Source organism: Drosophila bipectinata, chromosome XL, assembly GCF_030179905.1.
Source record: "Drosophila bipectinata strain 14024-0381.07 chromosome XL, DbipHiC1v2, whole genome shotgun sequence".
In the NCBI taxonomy this organism is placed as follows: Eukaryota; Metazoa; Arthropoda; class Insecta; order Diptera; family Drosophilidae; genus Drosophila; species Drosophila bipectinata.
This window is the reverse complement of record NC_091734.1, coordinates 14234041-14254902: the sequence shown is the minus strand read 5'-3', so window position 1 is coordinate 14254902 and position 20862 is coordinate 14234041. Positions and strand designations below refer to the sequence as shown.

At 44.4% G+C, this 20862-nt stretch overlaps 1 protein-coding gene across 2 annotated transcripts in view; it reads right to left on the bottom strand.

Annotated features, from left to right (window-relative positions):
• Positions 1 to 20862, bottom strand: part of Cph (BCL11 transcription factor chronophage) — a 40342-nt gene that overhangs the window by 8053 nt on the left and 11427 nt on the right. Inside the window, exons 1-2 of one of the 2 annotated variants that reach the window (XM_017246933.3) lie at positions 5269 to 5379; positions 48 to 503 (exon numbers count right to left, since the gene is read on the bottom strand). In XM_017246933.3, coding sequence (XP_017102422.2) covers positions 48 to 503; positions 5269 to 5356 — 544 coding nt within the window. In that variant the 5' untranslated portion in view covers positions 5357 to 5379. Of the gene's footprint in view, positions 1 to 47; positions 504 to 5268; positions 5380 to 20862 lie in introns of those variants that run through there. The other variant, XM_017246934.3, reaches the window with a different exon arrangement.

Sequence of the window (20862 nt, the reverse complement as noted above, 5' to 3'; positions counted from 1 at the left end):
AAGATTAGTCTTCTGGCTTCTAGATTCATCTTCTGGTCAGGACTTACCATCTACCAGCCGTTTGGGCGTGCTACTGGCTCCGTCCGCCAACAGATCCGCCGGACTGGGTGGTGGTGTGTGTATCCTCGAACCACTGGCCGCCGTGGCCGCTGCTGCCGCCGCCGCCGCTGCTGCTGCTGCTGCGGCAGGACCCGCTGTGGCCGAGGCCGCGGCAACGGCGGAGGATGTGGAGGAGGACGACGAGGAGGAGGAGGACTTGCGTCCCGAAATGGGAGCGGAAATCGAGGGCCGGCGATTGACGAGGCTCAGTGGACGCCCCTCCTCGGCGTCGCGATCCATTTGCGGGTTCTGGGTGGCGCACTGGCCGTAGTTCTCCTTGTTGCACTGCAGGACCTTGTGCTGGATGAACTTGACGATGTCGGAGAGGGCGAACGCCTTCTGGCAGGCGCCACAAGTGAGGATGTCCTGCGTGGCCACGGCATCGTTCTCCGTCGAGTCGGAATCTGCAAGAGGAGCAAAATAGGACATCCTTTTAGCTACTGAGTTCATAAATATTCTTTCGATTTTGGGCTGGCCGGGTGAGCGAGAGGCCATCAATTCTGGCTTAATACGAGGTCCTTGGAATCTCTGGAATTGAATTTCTGTGGCACTGCCACTGCCACTAGTGGTGATGGTGGTGGTGGCTTCTGGTGGCACACTCCCAGATCCTCTTAATTCTGTCACATTTTTATGGGGCGTGCCTAATTCTCAGAGTGTATTAATTGTTTGCAGTGTAGGAAGGGGCCAACCCCGCTGGCATTTACATATGGCGCGATAAGAGTAAGGACTAACCCCACTCCCACTCCCACTCCCAGTCCTCACCCAGTTCTAGCCGAAAAATCTCTGTGCACTTTAATTTACGAGTATTTGCGGAAAGCAACAATAAACGGAGGGAGTGAACCGTAGCACCCCCTCGGAATGGTATGGAATGGATTATTTGCATATATGTTGCGAGGCAGGACCATAAATTCCAGTGGCTGGCAATTAATTTGCGCCTCAATCTATATAGATTCATATGTGTCGAGGTTGTTGCGGCTTATCTGTATCTTTATTTTTTTTTTCTGGTTATGGTTCTGGTTATGGTTCTGGTTATGGTTCTCGCATTTGCAAAAATATCCAGCCCTGAGGGCAGTGGAACTTTTTTGTTGGCGAGGACTTCTTGATTGACCAAGAGAGGTGGTGGTGATGGTGGTGGTCTGGGGCCCCCAGGATATCAACTTCAAATTGGACAAGTTTTTGGGTCAAGAACCCTTTGGGGTTTCCACCTCCCACCACCCTCATAACTTGAAAAAAACACCCAGAAAGAATAAAAACAAAATACAAGATTTATTTCAAAACATATCCTTTAAAAAAAACTTTAATATTTTTATTCTTGTACTCCCTCGCTTAGGTTCTAATTGTGTGACAGACATTATAATCAATTATTCTCGCTGGAAGGACTCGCAGTTGTCAATTAGGAAATAGATCCTTGAATTATTGACTCCCTGTCGCTAGCCACTCTCTCTATTTTTTATGTCCATTCCGGGGGCAGTTTGGCCAATTTGCGGTCCCCGGGTCCAAACAATAACTAATGCGCCCTAAGCAGGGATATCCTCGCACTCCCCACCCAGTTATCCTCTGCCATTGTCCTTCCATCAATTGATTGTCCTGCCGTCTGGGGTGACACATATGTAATTTCTACTGATTGCCTGGGCGGGTCATGGCCAATTTTTGCTTTTTTTTACGCATTTTTTTGTTGTCGCAAAAAAATATGTTTCCATCCTCCGCCCCCTTTCTGGGAGGATGTAGTGATTATTATTGTATTTAGGACTCGTATTTTGACTTTATTTCGAGGATGAATTATTGATCGGGGCAGTCTTCTGGTTGGCTGGTCTATTGATTGGCCAGAAGGGCCCTGCAGGCAGGTAACAACTGGCCTCTTACCTGCCAGGGGCGGGGCATCGAGCGGCGGTACGCCCTCTATTTGCCTAACTGATTACGAGATTAGAGCCTTAGATCCTTACAGTCACTATTTATGAAGGAGTTGGAAACAAACAGACGTATTGACAGGCCAGGATAATATTGCGCCAGCTGAAGGACCTTTAACCTACGAGGGGGGAGAACTGTCAAACACCGCTGACAAGGATAACACTGACAAGTGTCCTTACGCCAAATAGAAAAATCATAAAAGTGCCAGCTTAGAAATCATAAATTGCATTAACCCTTTTTCGGTGACCAAATCGAATACGATTTCGAGGACAACAGCTGGAGTTGGTGGTTATTGGTGTGATTGTATGGTGTGATGATGTCATCCCTTACCCCCCACCCCACCCACTTAGTCTTAGTCCTTGCTTAATTAATTCGAAGGAAAATAAATTGAAGTGCGGCGATTTGTTAAACGCAGAGCTTAACTCAAATATTTACGAGCTGCGACTCTGGCCCGAGGACATCCTGGCCATTTAATGCAATCGCTCCTTCGGGCCATTAATATCCTGCGCCCAAGACCAGGACCCAGCTAGCAAGAGGGGGAAGGAAATCAGGAATTAACATATTAATAGAACTTTTGCGCAAATTAACGGGGGGGCTACATGAGGGAGAAAATATGAAACCAGAACGAGGACGACTTGTATTTTTGTTATTTATAACCTTCTCGTGTTATTGACTATGGGTGTGGGGGGTGGGGGAGGTGGGCGTTTAGTGGGGCGTGGCAAGTCGAAAACAATACGCTGATTGTGCTAATTTATGCCCCCAACCCGCAACACACACACAGACACACACATGTGTGCTCAGAAGACAAGAAGTCGAAGGATTCGGTTTCGGGTTTTATGGCCAAAAGGTTATGGCCCCACTACTATATTGCCCAACAGAGAGAGGCAGTGAGAGGGGGCAGGGGGAGGGAGGTGTCTTTTGCCATAAAAACCAGGCAGGCAGGAAAATACCGACTGTTTTTAGGTGCCTCCTTTTAGCCTTCGTTTTCAGGCAACAGCAGCCACCGAATGAAAAATGGCGTCAACCTAGGAACAGGAACCCACATAGGGGTTAAGGGTTTGACTCCGCCTACCAGCCCAAAGAGGAAAATTAATAAATATCTATATATATTTTTTAATTCTTTTATTTATATTTTTTTTTATAAACTAAATTGTGAATAATTGAAAGCAATCATAGTGACACCAAGTGCTCTACTTCGTGGAGGTTTTCAGAATAAAAAACGACCAGAAAATGCTGAGTAAATATTTAAAGTTAACAACAAAAAAAAAGCGGTATTTTGTTGTTTTGTTGTTTTTTTTGTATTTTGGCCAACTCATTTAAAGTTTTTAAACAACAAAGCCAGAGACAGAGCCCGAGCCAGAGACAGACAAAAAAAAAGGTTAAACAAATTCGAAATTCTTTTTTGTGGCGATAACAGTCAGTGGGGGCGTACTGTTATAGTATAGGTGTACATAGGTGTGTGTGTATCTGTGTGTTGTGTCCAATACAAATACAAATGCAGAAAGCGTACTTGTATATACATATATATTTTTTAACATTTTTTTTTTTTTTGGCTGACAGTGACAAAGCGACGTCAGCAGCTGAAATCAACTGAAGCCGCTCGGCCCCCGACTTAATTTGTTTAAACAAATTACGTGTGGATAACCAACACACACACACACACACAGAAACACACACACAGATACTGGTTACTAGTGCACTGGCACAGATACAGATACACTTACTGAAAGGTGTTTAGCAGCTGAAACTATAACAAACACACCGATAGGCCGACTCTACCCTGTACCCTCTTTTTTTTTTTTTGGCTTCTGGCCTGGCAATCACAATGATTCCTGTTGTGTGTGGGTGACAAAAAGCCCCCCCCCTCCACCCCTCCTCTAACTAGCTGTTATCAGTAGGGCACTGAGAAAAAAAATTAACTAAGCTACAGAGAGAAAAATTACTAGAAAAGGGCCTTAATTGAGAACTCTCATTAGTCTAGTGGCTAGAGCTCTTGTTGAACTTTAACTCTTTTTTATTTTATTTTTTTTACTTTATTTTTTAATTTAAAAAAATAACCATAATTAGCTTAGACCATCTAGTTTCTCTCTCTGTATTATGGCCGCCTTTGCAAAGTGTTTTAGCATACAAAATTTGGTTTTATTTGCTCACTGTCCCCCAATAGACCCCTACGGGCATTGCATTCTGGGCCGCCTGGTGGTTCTGCAGAGGGCAAAGGAGAGGGGGAGTGGGAGTGGGAGTGGGGGGGGGGGGAGGACAGCGGTTAGCCAAAAGCTAGCTGTACTGATAACACCCGCATATGGCGCGGCAAGGTAAGCGACTGGATATCTGGACAAACAAATGAGCAAACAAATGAAACCCAGAGACCAGAGACCAGAGACCAGAGACCGGAGACCTGGAAACACCGGACGGAGACCCGTAGACGGCGGACACACGGACACACGGACACACTGAAACCGAAACTGAGTGAATGAGCCATATGCAAATATGTTCGCGGCCTGGAATCGGGCATTAACATACACACTCCCATACCCATACCTATGTATATAGCTCTTGTAGTCCACGTGCGTGTGCGCCACAAAGCTGGACACACATGCCAGTGGTGTGATAAGCCCCAAAGGAAATGGGCACAAGGCAACAAAAAAAAAAAAAAAAAAAAACCTTAAATAAATTACAACAAAAACAATAATAGGGGGGAAAAAAAGGAGAGCATTCAACTGCATTGCCCAGGGCCCTTTCTGATAATAATTGCAAGGTAACCTATATGAGTCCCATTGGTCTTTATTCAGATTGGAATAGAGGTATACCCCCTAGCTGGACTAGCTGGACCAGAAAAGAAGAAAGCCATACCGCCTCTATTTGTCCAAAAGAAAGAAGAGTATTTCATTGTTCGGGTATTATACCGATAAGACTTGTGACCTGGCCTGCAACTTTTTTATTTCATTTTTTTGTTTATTTTTTTGAGGTCGTTTTTGGTTGCTAAAATATTTGTTTTTTGTGGTGCAAGGTGCAGAGTGAAGAGGGTGGAGGGGGAGGGGGTACATGTTTTATTTCCCAAAAAAAAAAAGAAAAGTCAACGGACATGTATGTAAATATAGGCTGCGATCCGATCCAAAAGGTAAGTAGGTTGAACTCCCCCACCGACTTGTGGTTTGAGTTGTGGGTGCGGGCATTAACTTTTCTTATCAAGAATATATATATGTATATATATCTACTTTTTTGGATTTTTTTTTGGAGAATTTGTGGTTCTGGGAAACTTACGGCTCAGGGAACGGAATCCATGATCCTCACTGATCGACAGCATTTTGTTGTACATTTTGTTTGGTGTTTCAAAAAAATAGGTATTCATGAATGATGTTTTATTTTTTATTTTTAAAAATAGTTCTTTAGTTATTTTTTTAATTTTTTCTTCCACACATCACAAAGTATGTTTTTCAAAAAAAAAAAATATTTAGTTTTTTTTGGGGTTTCGTGAAAAAAAAAGATTCGTGAAAGGCACTGGAAACGCACACGATCGTAGGTAATCCAATTGTCCTGCGTGTGGTTCTTCAAGGATATGGTATAGTATAATGACACTTTCACAAGACACGACAGTAACGGTAAAGGACTTCTTTCTCGTGCGTTTCTCGAGCGGTTTAACCGGCTAGTAGTAGTAGTTTTTTTTTTCGAATTGGTTATTTTCGAGATTGGTAGTCCCCAGGAGGTTGTTAGGCTTGGAGGGCAGAGCGCGTTTGTTGTTGACCCCTCGGAGGCTTCACGTGGACTGACAATTCGACGGCTTCCTGGGACGCTCGATGCGGTCCGTTGTCGGCTGGTCCGCTGGTTACGGTCCGCCGCTGCCGCTGCCTCGGTCGACGTCGGCAGCACAGCCTCAGCCAGGGTCGGCAGGACAGCGACATTTTTTTTCATTCGAACTCTGACCCTCGCCGCCGGCAAGGAAGCCAGTCGAGGGGGGTGGGGGGCGGGTAGGGAACAAAAAAAACTACACACTCACATGGGCAGGGGTTGGTGTTCTCACCCCATCTCACTCTCGCACACACACACATGGGTCGCACGGTTCGATGTTGCGAGTGGACGGAAAGGAAAACACACAAGGGGGATGAAAAATCTTTCGTCTTCGGACCTCGGCGCAGCAGTCGACGTCGACAGTGGCAGCGGCAGCGACGCAGCGCCTCTGCCCCAACGCAAGGCACACACACATGCACACACACTGTCCCCCGCTCCCCTTATCCCCTTCCGGTGAGAGTCTTCATATGCAACCAACTGGCCCTGCTTCTCGGACTAATCACTGTCCAAATTAAGTTGTTTCCAAGATTTTCCGGCACTAGAGGGTTAAGCCAGGGGTAGGGGGAAATGGTGGGGGCTAGGACTATCCAGGGGGTGGGTTAAGGGCCAGTAGCCAAAGGGTATAGGACTCAGGACACAGGACACAGGACACTGACCAACTGGACAACTGGCCAATGGGATGTGAGTTGGGGAGAAAGAGTTTTGGGGATGACTTCACCCCAATTGGGAGGAGACTTCTTTTAAAGTTTAATTGTAAGTAAAAAAATATTAAATACTAAATTTTAAATTATTTAAAAATAAATTAATAACACAAATAGACTAAAATATTAGTTAATTATTGAAAGTTTGTTTCAAAAAAGAGGGTTCATCTTATTGGGTTTCTTTTTCTCTAAGAAATAGTTTAAATTTTAAAACATTTCCAGCTTAATTTTAAGCATAAAATACAACTTAAAAAATATTTATTTTTTAATCTCGTAGTTTCTTAATTAATTTAATAAAATCCCAAGCCTTTCTAGTTACCAATTACCAGAAAGATAATTTCTGACAGGCATAACATATGAGAGAAACCCTCATCCCAAAGAAAAAAGGGGTTTCCAACTCAAAATTAATTAATTTTAATTAATTGCCCAACAAATTAAGATATTACAAAATTAAAAAATTTTACAAATTAATTGAGAAATCTTAAAAAACTTAAAATTAGATCCAAAATAGAGAAATTTTCAAAAAGAAACTCCTTTGAGGAAGTTAGAGTAGCATAGCCCCCAAGTATCCTGTCTCCCTCCATCTCCCACAGCCATCTTGCATCTCTTCCTCTTCTCTGATCCTTTGGGATAATGTGCGCAGCAGCTCCTGGGCTCTCGCTTCCAAGGAAGCTGCGCAATATCCTTTCAAATCTCTAATAATAGACCAGCGCGATGCTGGAAACGCTCGAATGGACAAGCTGGATGCGTAACATTTTCTAAGATTCCCTTCCCCCCGGAACCCGAACCCGATCCCGATCCCGATCCTGATCCTGCCCCTCTTGTTACTTAATCCTTTCGCTTGTCAGGGGTAAACGATTTTTTTTTTGTCGGTTGTGTGTGTGTGTTTTTTTTTGTCCAGACCCTAAGCATCCTTAGAGCGAGGTCCTCTTTTTCTTGAGTTTTTTGCGCGCGCATTTGTTTTACCCCCTCGGCAGGACGCACAGGACTCACAGTACAGGACTCAGGGGACGCGGCGCCTGCGCAGATGCCAAGTCCTGTAAAAGGATGCTGCTAATGTCCCCACCTCCTTTCCTGCCATTGTGCGCCGTTTTTAATCAAAACGGCATTCATCGGGCCGAGGGGAGGATACCCGGGATATCCAGGACATCTAAGACTCCAGGACCCGCGTCCTGTCGCCTTGCAATTATTTTTTATGCAATTTTTTGCCGATCGCCGCGTCAGATTTTCTTAAAGTTTCCTTTTGTGTGTGTGATTTTTTTTTTCTTGTCCTACAACCCCTGAAGAAGGATCGCAGTTGCGAAATCTTGTGTGTGTATGCGAGTCCTGTGTGGCTGCCCAGGTAGCAGCCCCGTAAGGACACCCCATGTCCTCGCTGAGCGTGTGTGTAACGGCATTTTTTGTTCTATGCAAATTTTTTTTTTCCCCGATATTAATTTTTTATGCCCCTCGTGCGTGTCCTACCCTCGTCCTTAAGGTCCTTATTGTTTTTTTGTGCCCCAGCCGGATGAGTTTCTTGCATTTTTATTTTTTGTCGTTTTTTTGGGGTGGTGGTGGCCAAGATTTTCCCAAGATACGAAAAAGGTTGTGGCCGGGCTGGGGTAGGGTGTGTCACATGTGTGAGGCAGGGTCCTGGACAAGGACGAAGTAGCAGAAGCAGCCGGCGCAGCTTCGCATTGATTACCGTCGCTTTTTTAATTCAATTCAAACAATAATGATAAAAAGGAAGATGGTCCTGGGTGCTGGGTGCTGGGTGATGGGTGCTGGATTTCACCCTAAGACGGGCAATTGTCGTCTCCCCTGGCATCTTGTTTTTTTTTTGGTCTCGTAGTCCTTGCTACCTTTGCGTTGATAATTTTTCCATAGTTTTTTTTTTTTTTTGTCAGAGTTTTGGTTTAAATGAGCAAATCGTCCTGGAAATGCATTCGTTTTTAACGGAAAATTTATGAGTCCCAAAAAAGGGTGACCGGTTTCGGGGCTTTATTTCCTATTTTTTTTAAAAGATTTTTTTGCTTGGCTGGGTTTTGCGTGTTGCAGATAAAAATCCTGTGGCAAGTTTGAAAATCAAGAAAAGTTTTAAAAAACTAAAAAAAATCTAAAAAAAAAAACGAGAAGAATAGTTATGGAAATTGGATAGTTTCTGTAACGGTTTTGAAGGGATTTTCATAAAAAAAATAGACATCTGATGGAAAGCTTAGGGAAGTTGCTAGTTTTTCTTGTTTTTTCTAGAATCTTTTTTTTTAAAAAAAAAATGAAACTTTAAGAAAAGTAACGTTTTCTTAATAATACTTTAACTTTCACTTTCCTTTTAAAATTAGTTTCCCTTTGGAGGCTATTCTTCAGGTGCCACCTTATATCTCTGATCTGATCCTATCGCATTCTTGACCAGAACCTTTCCCAACCTGCCTCTATTTTTTTTTTTTTGTGTGAAAATACCCAGGAGTCTCCTTTTGTTGTTGTGATTGGATTTGTCATCTTCGGGCCTCCTCCGGTCGGTCAAATCAATCAGTTTTTCCCGCATTTTCCACCTTTTTCCTCTGGAGTACTACATGGACTTTGCTAAAACCCATCGCTGGATAGAGAGGGAAGGGGGGTAGAGAGCTCGTCATGCATAATAACCCAAAAAAAAAAAAACTCTCTAAAATTATTATTATTATTATTATTTTTTGACAATTATTGTTCGGGGTGCTCCTTTTCACGATCATCGTCGTCATTGGATGATGAAATGTTGTCGGCGGACGTGGACACAGGTCGTTTGAGGTCCCAAAAGGCCCTTTCTCAGATACACTAAGATACAGATACAGAGATACAAAGATACTCCGATACAAAGGCACTGCCCAGATGCCAGCGCTGAGATACTGTGCGAGGTGGGGGCGCTGGGCGAGCCATACAATGCCACTAAATAGCTGCACGTTGGCCGGCATTGCATCTTGGACATGCCAAACGATTGGTGGAGGGGAGGAGGGGATGGGGGTGCCTCTGAGAGGGGGTGTGGGGGTCAGCGTCATCATTGACACGCAGTTTGTGAAACAACAAAGGCCACAAAATGTCCAACTCGAAAGTCCGAAAAAAAAGTATCAAGATACAGAGAGAGAAATGAGAGGGAGGTTGTTTAAATAAATAATAATATTAAAATAATAGAAATTATATTAAAAAGCTAATAGAGATATAGCTAAAGGTCTTAGAACTCTAGACCTCATAGATACTTCCTTACTTTCTGATTAACTTTCTTTAGAAATGCTACTAGTATTTCTCTCAGTGGACTGACAAACATATGTAGAAACTTTCCTCAACTGGCGGCTTTTGTGTGTTTTTTTTTTTTTGTACAGCAGGTACCTTGGAAATAGGAACCTAAGCTGCCAGAAAGAGGCGAGCGTATGACGACAATTACTCAAGTGACATCCCCATACCCAGCTCCATCCCCAGCTCCACCGCCAGTTCCCCAGTTCCATCTCCATCAGCGGACAGAGATCTTTGGGCCACTGGACGTGCCCATCTTTTGGACTTGGATTTTAGCCTCAATGCGGTTGTCCGTCGTACGTGTACGTGTCTCGAATATTGAAACGACTTTCTTCCATATATATACATGAGATATATATAATATATATAACAGCATTAATATTTATTGGGCAAAACTAGCTCATAGCCAGTTAAGAAAGGAGTTCTTTAGCAGCATATGGAGTCTCCTTATCGGTTATCCTGTAAGCCGCATCTCCTAATGAGCTAATAGGCGTGTCATGGCCCTAAAAACACCCACAAATAGCCTATAGAGACCCGGGCCATAATTTATCTCCAATAAAATCGAGGAGACAAAAGGACCTAGCAGGACAATAGCGCTAACAGCAGGACAGTAGGCCTGGCTAACGCCCATGGCAGTAGCAGCGGCTTCGTTTGTAGGGATATTGGGCATGTCCTGGCAGTCACAACAACAGCAGAAGGATAATCTGACAACAAGTGGCGCCTGGACACCTATCTCTTGGCCACTCTTAGTATCCTAACCCATCTGCGGATTAGGTTTAAACCTCATCTAACCCAACATAACCCTCAAAAATCGATTATAAATCATTAATCAAATTATTGAAAACTATATCGAATGGCCGGGAGACGTGGAATGCGGGCGCTGCAGGAAAGGGTTAGACCGACTATTACCCGAAATTATCTAAGCTAATTTCATTTTACAATTTAATTTGTTTGCCGCGTTTCCACATGTCCCGCATAAACGAACAAATTTATTAGCGACGGGCCTGCGCGCATGCGTTGTTGCCCCTTTTTGGGGTCTTTTTTTGGGCTTGGCTATGGCTATGGCTATGGGTGTCTTATCTGGATGATTCAGTCCAAGGTAAGGTCTTGGTGGAGAAGAAATTGGGTCAGGGAGGCGGCACACATAACACACAAGTATGGTATGGGGCGTACACACTTCCGGTCTGCTTCCAAGCTCATATTTCACGGCTGATTGAGGTGGAAAGCTGATAGACCCCCCCCCCTTTAAGGGGGTGGAGTGGTAATAAAATTGTTGGCCAAGATTTTTTTCTTTCTTTAAGCAAAAGGCTTGTCTAAATTTGGCATTAATTGCTTGGAAAATGTCGCTCTGGAGTGGAGGAGGAAAGCAAGGGTCATAGCTGGAGAGGATGGAGAGGATGGGGTTGGGGGGCCAGAGAGTGGGAGGCAGATGCTCGTGCAGTTGCAACTTGCAATTCCAGTCTTTGTCGTCGAGTCTTGGTCGTTGGGGACAATAAAAGTTCGTGAGAACTTGATGCTTATCGAACTGAACTTGCAGAGACAATGAATCCAGCACACAACACAGTGGGCAGCGCCAACCATCCCAGCCACCAAACCAAAACCAAATCCAATCCTATCCCCCCAAGAGGAGGTAGTGTAGGGAGGGGGGGTACTACTTTGATTAGCCTGAAATGGATCAAAATCGAAAAACCAGAGCCAGCCTTACTGGAAAAATTCCCACACTCGGTGCCAGCTGGGCCTTTCTTTCTTCAATCGATCGGCTACCCCGTTCGCCCCGTTTGGCCACCGAGTCGTCCTTAATCCTTTTTCTCACGCACCAGAAAAAATATCAGCCAGGACATTCAATTGTAAAAAGAGAGCTGAAGGGACATTCTCAAGCATCACCATCGAGATGACACGTTGCAAAAAAAAAAAACAAAATTCACAAAATGCACACTCATTGTCCTGGCGATTTCGCTACAAAAACTGCCCCTGTGGCAGTGTCCTTGCTCCTCGCCGTCCTTTTGATCCAGGTAGCAATCACAATGCATCGGCATCTGCATCCTCGTCGCTCGAACAATGGCTCGGATTTGGAAATCACGATCAATTCAATTACCAACTCCCCAAGCAGGATCTAGGCTGGTATCCTTTGCCACGTTGGTAAGGAGCCACGTCACCTGCTCGCCATTCCCATGACAAACCATGAGACTCTACCATGAGACGGATGTCCTTGGTGAAGTACCGAGTATCGTATAGCCGCCTTTTTTTTCGCGACTAGCTCTATTTTCTTGGGAGCGGCTAATCAAGTGGCCAAGGCCCAAGGACTGGCAGGATCTTTTCGCATTTCCATCGGCGCTGCTTTGTCTGCCGAAACATGAAGCGGCCAACAAGTGTCCGGACAGGACAGGGCTGGGCTCACAGGAATTCACACACACAGGACTCCTGTATATATGCGCTTAGTGTAATGGGATAAGCTGCCAGACCAGACCAGACCAGACCAGACCAGAAAGACCAGCATCCTTCGTCCTTCTTCTGCCTTTCTTTTCTTTCATTTTTCTTTTCTTTTTTCTCTTTTTTTTTGGCTACAAGTGCGCGATAATGAAATTTTATACTTGCCCCCGTCCAGCCGATCACTTTGCTCGGGAAATTGTGGGAAAATCTTTTTTAATCCTCCGCCTGATGAATTGTTCGATCGACTGCAGGTGCACCCTATTGTCTCGATCGCAAAATGAGATCTGCCCCCCCCCTACCAGTGCCCCCTCCCCCCATCCTTCATCCTCTATCCAAATCTCGATTTAGATTTCGATATCGATGGTGTGAGGGCTAAGCCGGGCTTTCTGGTCTCGATTTGCACAATTGCCGATCGCAGATCCCAGGTGCCGGTTGGGGGTAATATTTATAATGGAATTTGGGCCAATATTGGCTTAAGGACAGGCCCCCGAAGCGTTTAAGGTATTTTGGGAAAACGGCTGCAAATTTGAAGAGATGTTTCCATAGCAGGGGTCAGTTGGTTAAAGCTTGGGGTCTTCTCAGAAAAAAATTTGAAAAAATTGGATTTAAAGGAAAGTTTTCTCCTTTGGGTGCAGATCGATGGAGAATCGATCTAGAAATCGTTTAAGGTACTCTGCTTAAGAATCTGGTAGATATCAACCAAGATATAGCCTTCGGATGGTCGATATTTTGGAGTTTCATGATTTTTCACATTTTCGAAGGGGATCCATCAGAAAATTTTGAAAAAAATCGGATCAAAAATTTTATTTTCAGGTTTTAATGCTGATCGATGGAGAATAGATCCAGAAATCGTTCAAGATACTCCCTTTTGAAATCAGATGGGTATTGGCCAAGATATGGTCGTCTAAAGGTCAATATTTTTGAATTTCATGGAGCATGCTCGTCCAAGCCTGGAAGACTATCCTTGGCCGAGACTTGAGTGCCAGACTTGGCCAATATTTTATTACCACAACCGCCTAGTACTTGGAACCGATGATGGGCTCCTCTACCGGGATGAATGGCGTTAGGATCTGATGGTCTCCCAATCTCATCAAGCTCCTGTGGGAGACTCCCCAGTGGTAGTAGCCAAGACATTACTTACGATCTACGATGAGAGTTGGCATTTTCCGGGGACTGATGATGTTGGGGCCTGGGAAAGTGGTGGTGTGGTTACCGTTAGACTCACCTGAAAGTAGAAGAGAGGCCAGGCATAAATTATTAATTAGTGCAAAATAAATTAGCACGCAAGAACCGTTCTTCCGCGCCCCCACACTCCATCCAGGGTGACCAGTAATGACCCCCAAGGAAAGGGCCGTGCTCCATTCATGTGAGAATGGTAGGCGGAATTTTTCACACTGCACTTGAAGCTCTTTCCCCGATCGAGGGAAACAAAAGAAGAAGTTCGCATAACTGGAATTAAAGCAACAGTAACAGTAAGCAGCGGCAGTGCCGCAGTGCAACATGCGGCATGGAGCATTTTGTGTGGCAGGGCTCGTGGGTAGCGCGAGTGCTAAATGGGCCAAGAGCTGGGCGCTTTCTTGGCCGCCACATGCAATCGAATCGAGTGGACAACTTGCCACACTAGACACTAGATTTGCCCCCACACACCCCTCCTTCCCCTTTGTGGCAAAGTCAGTCACCCCAATGGAAAATAGTGGAGCCTCCTCCTCATCAGAGTAGACAATGGTGGGAATATTCTCATATTAAGAAATCGCGCGATCTTCAGCGCCAGATGTGTCCGTGTTTGTATTTAGTGCAACGCCAGGTCAGCCAATGCAGCCGCCCACCGCCCACCACCCACCATGCCACCATGCCACAAAGCAGTACCATGTTCATGGCAAATTCGCAACGTGTCGTGGTCGTGCCTTTGTTGTCATGTCCGATCCGGGAGAGTGTAACAAAGACCTCGACCAAGTCGGATGCGGATTCAGAGCCCACCTAACCACCTAACCACCTATCCACCCACTGCCCTGCGCCCTGTACCTTCTCACCCTTGCCACTTCCACAACAATAATTGCATTACACATAAAAATAAATTGTAATGAACTTAAAGGTAGGAGCTCACCTTCGAGCTGCTCCCAGCCCAGCTCCCCAAGCTGGCCAATGTGAGAATCGATGCGGAAGAAGAGCTACCACTAACATGGTGGAATTTGCAACTCCAATTCGACTAACTGTAATTTTGTTGTGCCACAGCCTCAGACAGTGCTTCTGGTGGTGGTGGTGGTGGTGGCTGTTTAAAATATATTTAAATAACACGCCATCAACATGAGCAACTGCAACATCAGCATGGCAACAATGCCACATAGCCGAGTCTGGAATGAGGAAGCTCTGAGAGTCTGGATATCCTGGGCAGGACCATGCTGGACACTGGGCTACCGGGCACTGCGAGAAAAGGATCTTCAGGCCTGCCTACCCGGGGGCGCCACTCAGGAAGGTCAGCTTTGGCCACTGTTGTGGGCGGCGTTGGTGGAGTTCACTCGGGAGCATGTACCTAGATCTGATTTAAACCGAAATTAGGAATAATGGCCACACAACCACATACACTCTCTGAACGAAGGGGGGCCCCCCCCCTAGGGTTACCGTCTAAGCGTTGACAGGCAGCAAATGCGAACAAGACGGTGGCTTATTTTTTTTTTTCTCAAAAGAGAAGAAAAAGAAATTATCTCACGGATAATCCGAACAACACGTTCAAATTTTTTTTCTTTCTTTCTTTCTTTTAGTTTTCCTCAGATTTTCTTTGGGTTTTCCTCTCTTTTTCATTTGGTTTCTGGCTGCCGTTTTCTTGAACGGATTCCCCCGTGGGAGGATGTAGAACAAAGCGGGCGGCAGTGGGGGAGCACGAGGGCAGGTGATGGGGTCTCACCCTTTTGGGACCGGCCGAAAACATTGACAGTGCGGGGGCGCCTCGAAACAATGGCAAACTCAAACCGAAACTCGACAGAAAATGCACCTGACGTGGCTCCCTACACTGCCACAACTCAGAGCCATCCAAAACTTGGTCATGCTGGTTAGATCAACCTATTTTGTACAGTGTACGGACTGGAAAGTGTCGGCCTGGCATCTCAGCCTCTGTGGTTGGTCGTCCCTCATTGTTGTTGTTGTTGGTGGTGGTGGCATTGCAGAAAAGCCATTTCGTATTTGCTTAGTCTTTGAGATGAGAGAAAGGGTAACAGATTCCCACACTCTGGGGCCTGTCTCTGAATCTCTGTTGAATACAACGGTACTGGATACTATAGTGGGTACACTGGGTACTGGGTAGCCTCCCCACCAGTGCTGGCCGTTGACAACTTTGCATTGTGCCCCATGAATGGAATGAATAAGTGAGTGTGAATGAGTGTGAGTAAGTGTGAGTGTTTTGTGGCCTGATTGATGAATGTCATGAATGCCGAAAGTGTGAGGAAAGGCCAAGCTGGGCCGAGCCGAGCCGCCGCGACCAGGACAGGGCCAGGCAGGGCAGGGCAGGGCAGGTGTCATGGGAACCTGTCGGCTGAAGGTCACTTGTCAAAACGGTGAGAATCGAAATGTGGCACACACACACTGTGTGGTGTGTGTGGAGGATGGCTCCAAAATAAATCCAAAATCCCGAGTGTTTGCCCAGCTCCTGTCTCAAAGATGCACTCCAAACCTTCAATTCCATAAGCAAATATGGCAAACGTGCAACGTGCAACAGGCATTCCAATTGCTAGCGGTCTAACCTACTGCCAGATAACTCAAAAAAAAAAAAAACTAAAAGATACAAAGATAGATAGATAGACACCCGAAAAGGGAATAAATAAACAGCGAATGCGAATCGAGAGATGCAAAGTTGAAAGTTGAAGTCGCGTCGAGTCGACACTTGTATCTGCCAGATGCGCGGATGCTCAGAGGCTCAGAGGCTCAGATACTCAGATACTTAGATACTCAGATACTCATATACTTAGATACTTGTACTTGAAACGATGCGCACTCTGCTCCGCGTGATCGACCGACTGTCGAAGCGGCCAAACGGACTAGCGGACAGACGGACACACGGACAGACGGACAAGCGGACAGAATGGACTGGCGTAGGGCATCCATATGGATGAGCTGTTTGTATTACGTTTGAAAGTCATGTTGCAGATACTTTTTTTCGTATCTGCATATCTGCGGGCACCTGCAGTTTCCTTTAGATACTTTTTTTGTTGTTGTTGTTGCTAGTGTTGTTGTTGTTGTTGTTGGTAAGTCTGCCACCCGCTGTATGCCGTTACCATCGCCTGTCGTCGTCGTCACTTGCATATCAATGTGGGCAAAAATAAAATGTGACGTCTCGAGGTGCACGATTAAAAGTAGAGAGAGAGCCTCCAAAAAAACTAAACGATTGCAAATGCGGCATCGAGACAAGTGCAGATGCAACTCCAAAATGCAACTTGCAACAGACAACACACCAACAACAACAACAACAACAAATAACTCAACCCAGTGCGTTGCTGCTTGTCGGTTTTGTGACGCAATTGAAGAAGACGGTACTGTATTTAAGAATAAACAAAGCACTGATCAGGACACTGAAAGAAAAGGTTTTGGAGAATCTTTGGAGAATTGAAGAGAATTCGAGGAGATATTAGGGAAGAAATAGTGGCAGTTGTCGGGTCTTGTAGGGTTGGTATCTAAGTTCCTTTATAGGATCTGTTTGGGATCTACTTCTGTAGAGGTAGTTCTAATACGGAACTTAACTTGGTTTGGAACTTCTTCTAAGCTTCTAAGACTTGTACTAACTTCTTTAAAACTAAGAATCTAAAATTCTTCTACATTTTATTAAAAATCCTTATAGAAATCTAAGAACTGTAGCTTTAGTTTTGAAACTCTTAAGATCTTTTCTTAACTCTGTTGGGAATGATGGCAGTTATACATATGTCTTGTAGATGTAGTACAATAGTTACTCTATAAGATCTGTATAGTACTATAGGTACTTCTAGTTATAGTACTTCTATCTCTACAGGTATATATAGGGTAGCTATATCTTTATATCTATATTTTATATTTTCGAGATATGATGGCAGTTATATGTCTTTTAGTTTTAGTATTATAGGTACTTTATAAGATATTTATAAGAATAGTAGAAGTAGTACTTCTTTTTTTATAGGTATAGCTATTTAGGAAAAGTATCTAAGATTCTTATAAATTTTTTTAAAGATCCTTATAGAAATCTAAGAACTATAGCTTTAATTTGGATCTCTTAAAATATTATCTCTCCCTAACTCTTCTAGATATGATTTATTCTAGATAGTTCCTCTATAAAATCCTTATAGGAATAGTAGAAATAATAGTAGAAATAGTACTTCTTTTTGTATAGGTATAGCTATATCTTTATACCTATATTTTAGGAAAAGAATCTAAGATTCTAATAAATTTTATTAAGAATCTTTAAATAAACCTAAACACCTAAACCTTAAGATCTTTCTTCTAGAACTCTCCTATTTTTATCAACCAAACTATAGATCTTTAAAGACTTTAAGGTCTCTGCGCTGTAAACTCCCTAAAGTTTAAAATATTATTTAAAAATACTAGAAAGTCTAGTCAAGCAACTCTTTATTTATTTAAGCTTCTTATACCTTATTTTTTAACTTATTTCCTAATATCTTATCCCTCATATCTTTCTCTCAGTGCCTTAACTTTGGCTTTGGAGTAACATTGAAAGTTAAGCTTCGATGGCGTCGTGTTGGTTCAGTTTAGTTGCTTTGGTTTGTCTTGAATCTTCGTTTAGTTTTCTTTTTTTTATTTTTATTTTTGGTTTTTTTTTTTCTGGCGGTCTTCAGTTAAGTTTAGTTTTTGGTCTGGCTGGGTTTAAGTAGTGCCAGTACCAGTACCCATACCAGTGCCATCGCTATTTGCTCGGTTCCAAACACACAACAACGACTTTTGCCGTCTGCGGTCGGCAATTGAATTCATTGAATGCCCCGTGTGTCCCGGCCAGGCCTGATTTGCTTAGTCTGGTCTCTGGTCTCCCTACCCTGGTCTCTGGGCTAAGGCTATATAGTCACCTAACCGCAGCAGCAATAGTTGCAACAACAGCAGCTACAACAAATGTTGAACAGACCAAAAGCTGAGTCGCCCTGGTCGCGGTTACTTTTGCAATTTGTATTAAGGATTTGCAGTTGAATGTTAAAAGAGAGAGGGGAAGACAGGAGGGGGGTAGGGTTTCAGGGAGAATATGGATAGGATATGGACACGTCTGCGGTCTCGCCGAACATTGGGCATTTAACTAAGGACCCAGTCCTCGCCCCGTCCTGGCAATCCAATTTTCGGCCGAGCATTGACAACATTTGCATTTACACGCACTTGCCACAAGTTGGACATGCCACAGGGTCCCCCCCTCACTTAGCCTTCCCCCCCTCGGCTTATACATACACGTTGAAAGCATCAATCGGCTTCAAGGGGATTGGAATTTGAACGAAAAGGACTAAAGAGCAAGGATTATAGAGTTCTTTCTTTTTTTTATTCTAAAAGATACATTTTTTAAGCTCGAAAGTATCTATATTTAAAGCTCACTTTAACCTCTGTCCTTGCCACACTTAACCCATGACAGCCTCCCGCATCTAGTTTCCCAACTGACAACTTCTGGCACTTTCATGCATTGACACCTTTTCAATGATTTCGGAGTGGGGCAGGATGGGTGGATGGTCTTGCAACAGAGTGTGGCAGGCTGTCGCGACTGGGGTGTGGGTGGCAGGCAGGTAGCTTGTGTTGCATCTGCGATTTGTTTCAGTTAGTTTTCGTCCTTTCCGCGGGAAAATTTGCGTACTTGGGCTTAGGGGATTGTGTAAGACAAGCACGCAACATAGCCACATACCACTTGCCACAAATTTTCCTCACACTTGCACCAAGCCATACACGGCAAGAAATGAGGTACATACATATATCTAGAGGTCTATCTACTCCACTCTCTATCTCTGTGATTGAGACCCTACTGGGACATCCATCCAACAGTCAAGGCCACTAATTAGTTGCAAGTTGCAAGTTCCAGTTGCAAGTTCGAGTCGTCCATGCTAATTAAGCGACGATGCATCAAAGTTGTTCCTCTGAAAATTCTGCGTTCCTATCCAGAGTTTTCCTTCTGGGTTTTCCCAAGCCTCGACAACAACAACCTCGGACATTTGACATGACCACTTGCCACAAAAAAAACAAAAAAGAAAAGAAAAGAAAAACAAGTTGTATTGAGATGTCATCGGTGGGGTTTCTCAAAAACACCGACAAGCCGACCGACAACTAGTGGCCCTGGAAGGAGGATCATCTTGGCCTGACTTGGCTTCGAGATTCCCGTATGCTTGTCCACGGTTGTCTGTCGCTCAGTGGTTGCGTCACCGACTACTACTTCTTACATAATTAGTGGCAAGTCGAGCCGACTCTGGCTGCCCCAAACGATTACACGCGCCGGCCCATGTAATGGGGCCATGTTCTTGGCCCATCTGATTGAAATGCCAGGCCAAGGATCCTCCTGCTCCTGCTCCTCCTCCTCCTCCCTCCCAATACTTGGCCATGACATGGGTCTGCTTGGGAACAAAAAAAAAATACGACAGCTTCTGGAGTCACTCACCTGCAAAGAAAAGAAGGTTATATATTCAGGAATTAGTTAAAGTTTTTTGGTAGAAAATAGTAAAAGTTTGTAAAGTAATAGGTCTGGTGTTGCAACTCAGGTGTGTGCCATTGAGATTCATTCTCCCACGCATTCAGTGTCAGACCTGAGACTCTGAAGTGGCCAAGAGATCTAGAGGCCCAGTCCCAACCCAACCAAAGCAAACAAAGGCAATTGGACCTGGTCTTAAGTTCAGCTTAGTTCTAAAAAAAAAAAACCATATAAGTATGTATATAAGTCAGAGATATATATCCATATATCTACGTTTGAAGACCGGTTCGCTTCTCTTTATTTTTGTTAAGGTTTGTTTGTTGTTGTTGCAATAAAATGAAACGTAAATGAAATCTATTGTATTCCATATGAATAATGAGACAATTTTAATAATTTATAGACAAGTTTCGGTTAACCGCAGAAGAGTCTCAGCAGAGACAATGGTATTGGAGTCTCTCTGGTCTCTGGTCTCTGGTCTCTGGTTGAGGAAAACTCGGATGTGGCTCGGATATAGGTATGGTTTCCTTTTGGTTTTTTATTGGTTTTTCTGGTTGGGTTGGGTCTCTAGTGGAGTCTTGGTCCTGGTCGTTAGCCATGATAACAAATCGCGATTGGCATCGCTTCCGATCGCAGACAAAGGTGAGAAAACTGTGGACCATTCACGGGACTCACTCATTCATTCAATTCATTCAACTCATTGACCGCAAGACCCACAGGCCAGGCCAGGCCATCGTTTGTAATTGTATCTGTCGCAGCAATAAGTCAAAGTTGTCGCCTCTGGCCAGGCAACGTGCAACATTCCAGGGAGTAGGGATGCTGCTGATGCTGATGCCACATCGTGTCGTGGTAATGGTGGTGGCCCGTGGTCGAGGGTTTCAGTTACATTTCTGGTTACACGATCCTCGCCTCCATTTGCCTTCTGGTATTGTTTTATGGCTTGGTTATTAGCCCCCCCCTCCCCACCAGCATCCGGGGGAGGAGGACGTGCCCCAGAGTGTGGCAACAATGCAAACTAATCTCTGAAATGGTCAGCTATTAAATGGCTTCAACTCGTTGCCCCCGTGCCACAGGTGACCTGGA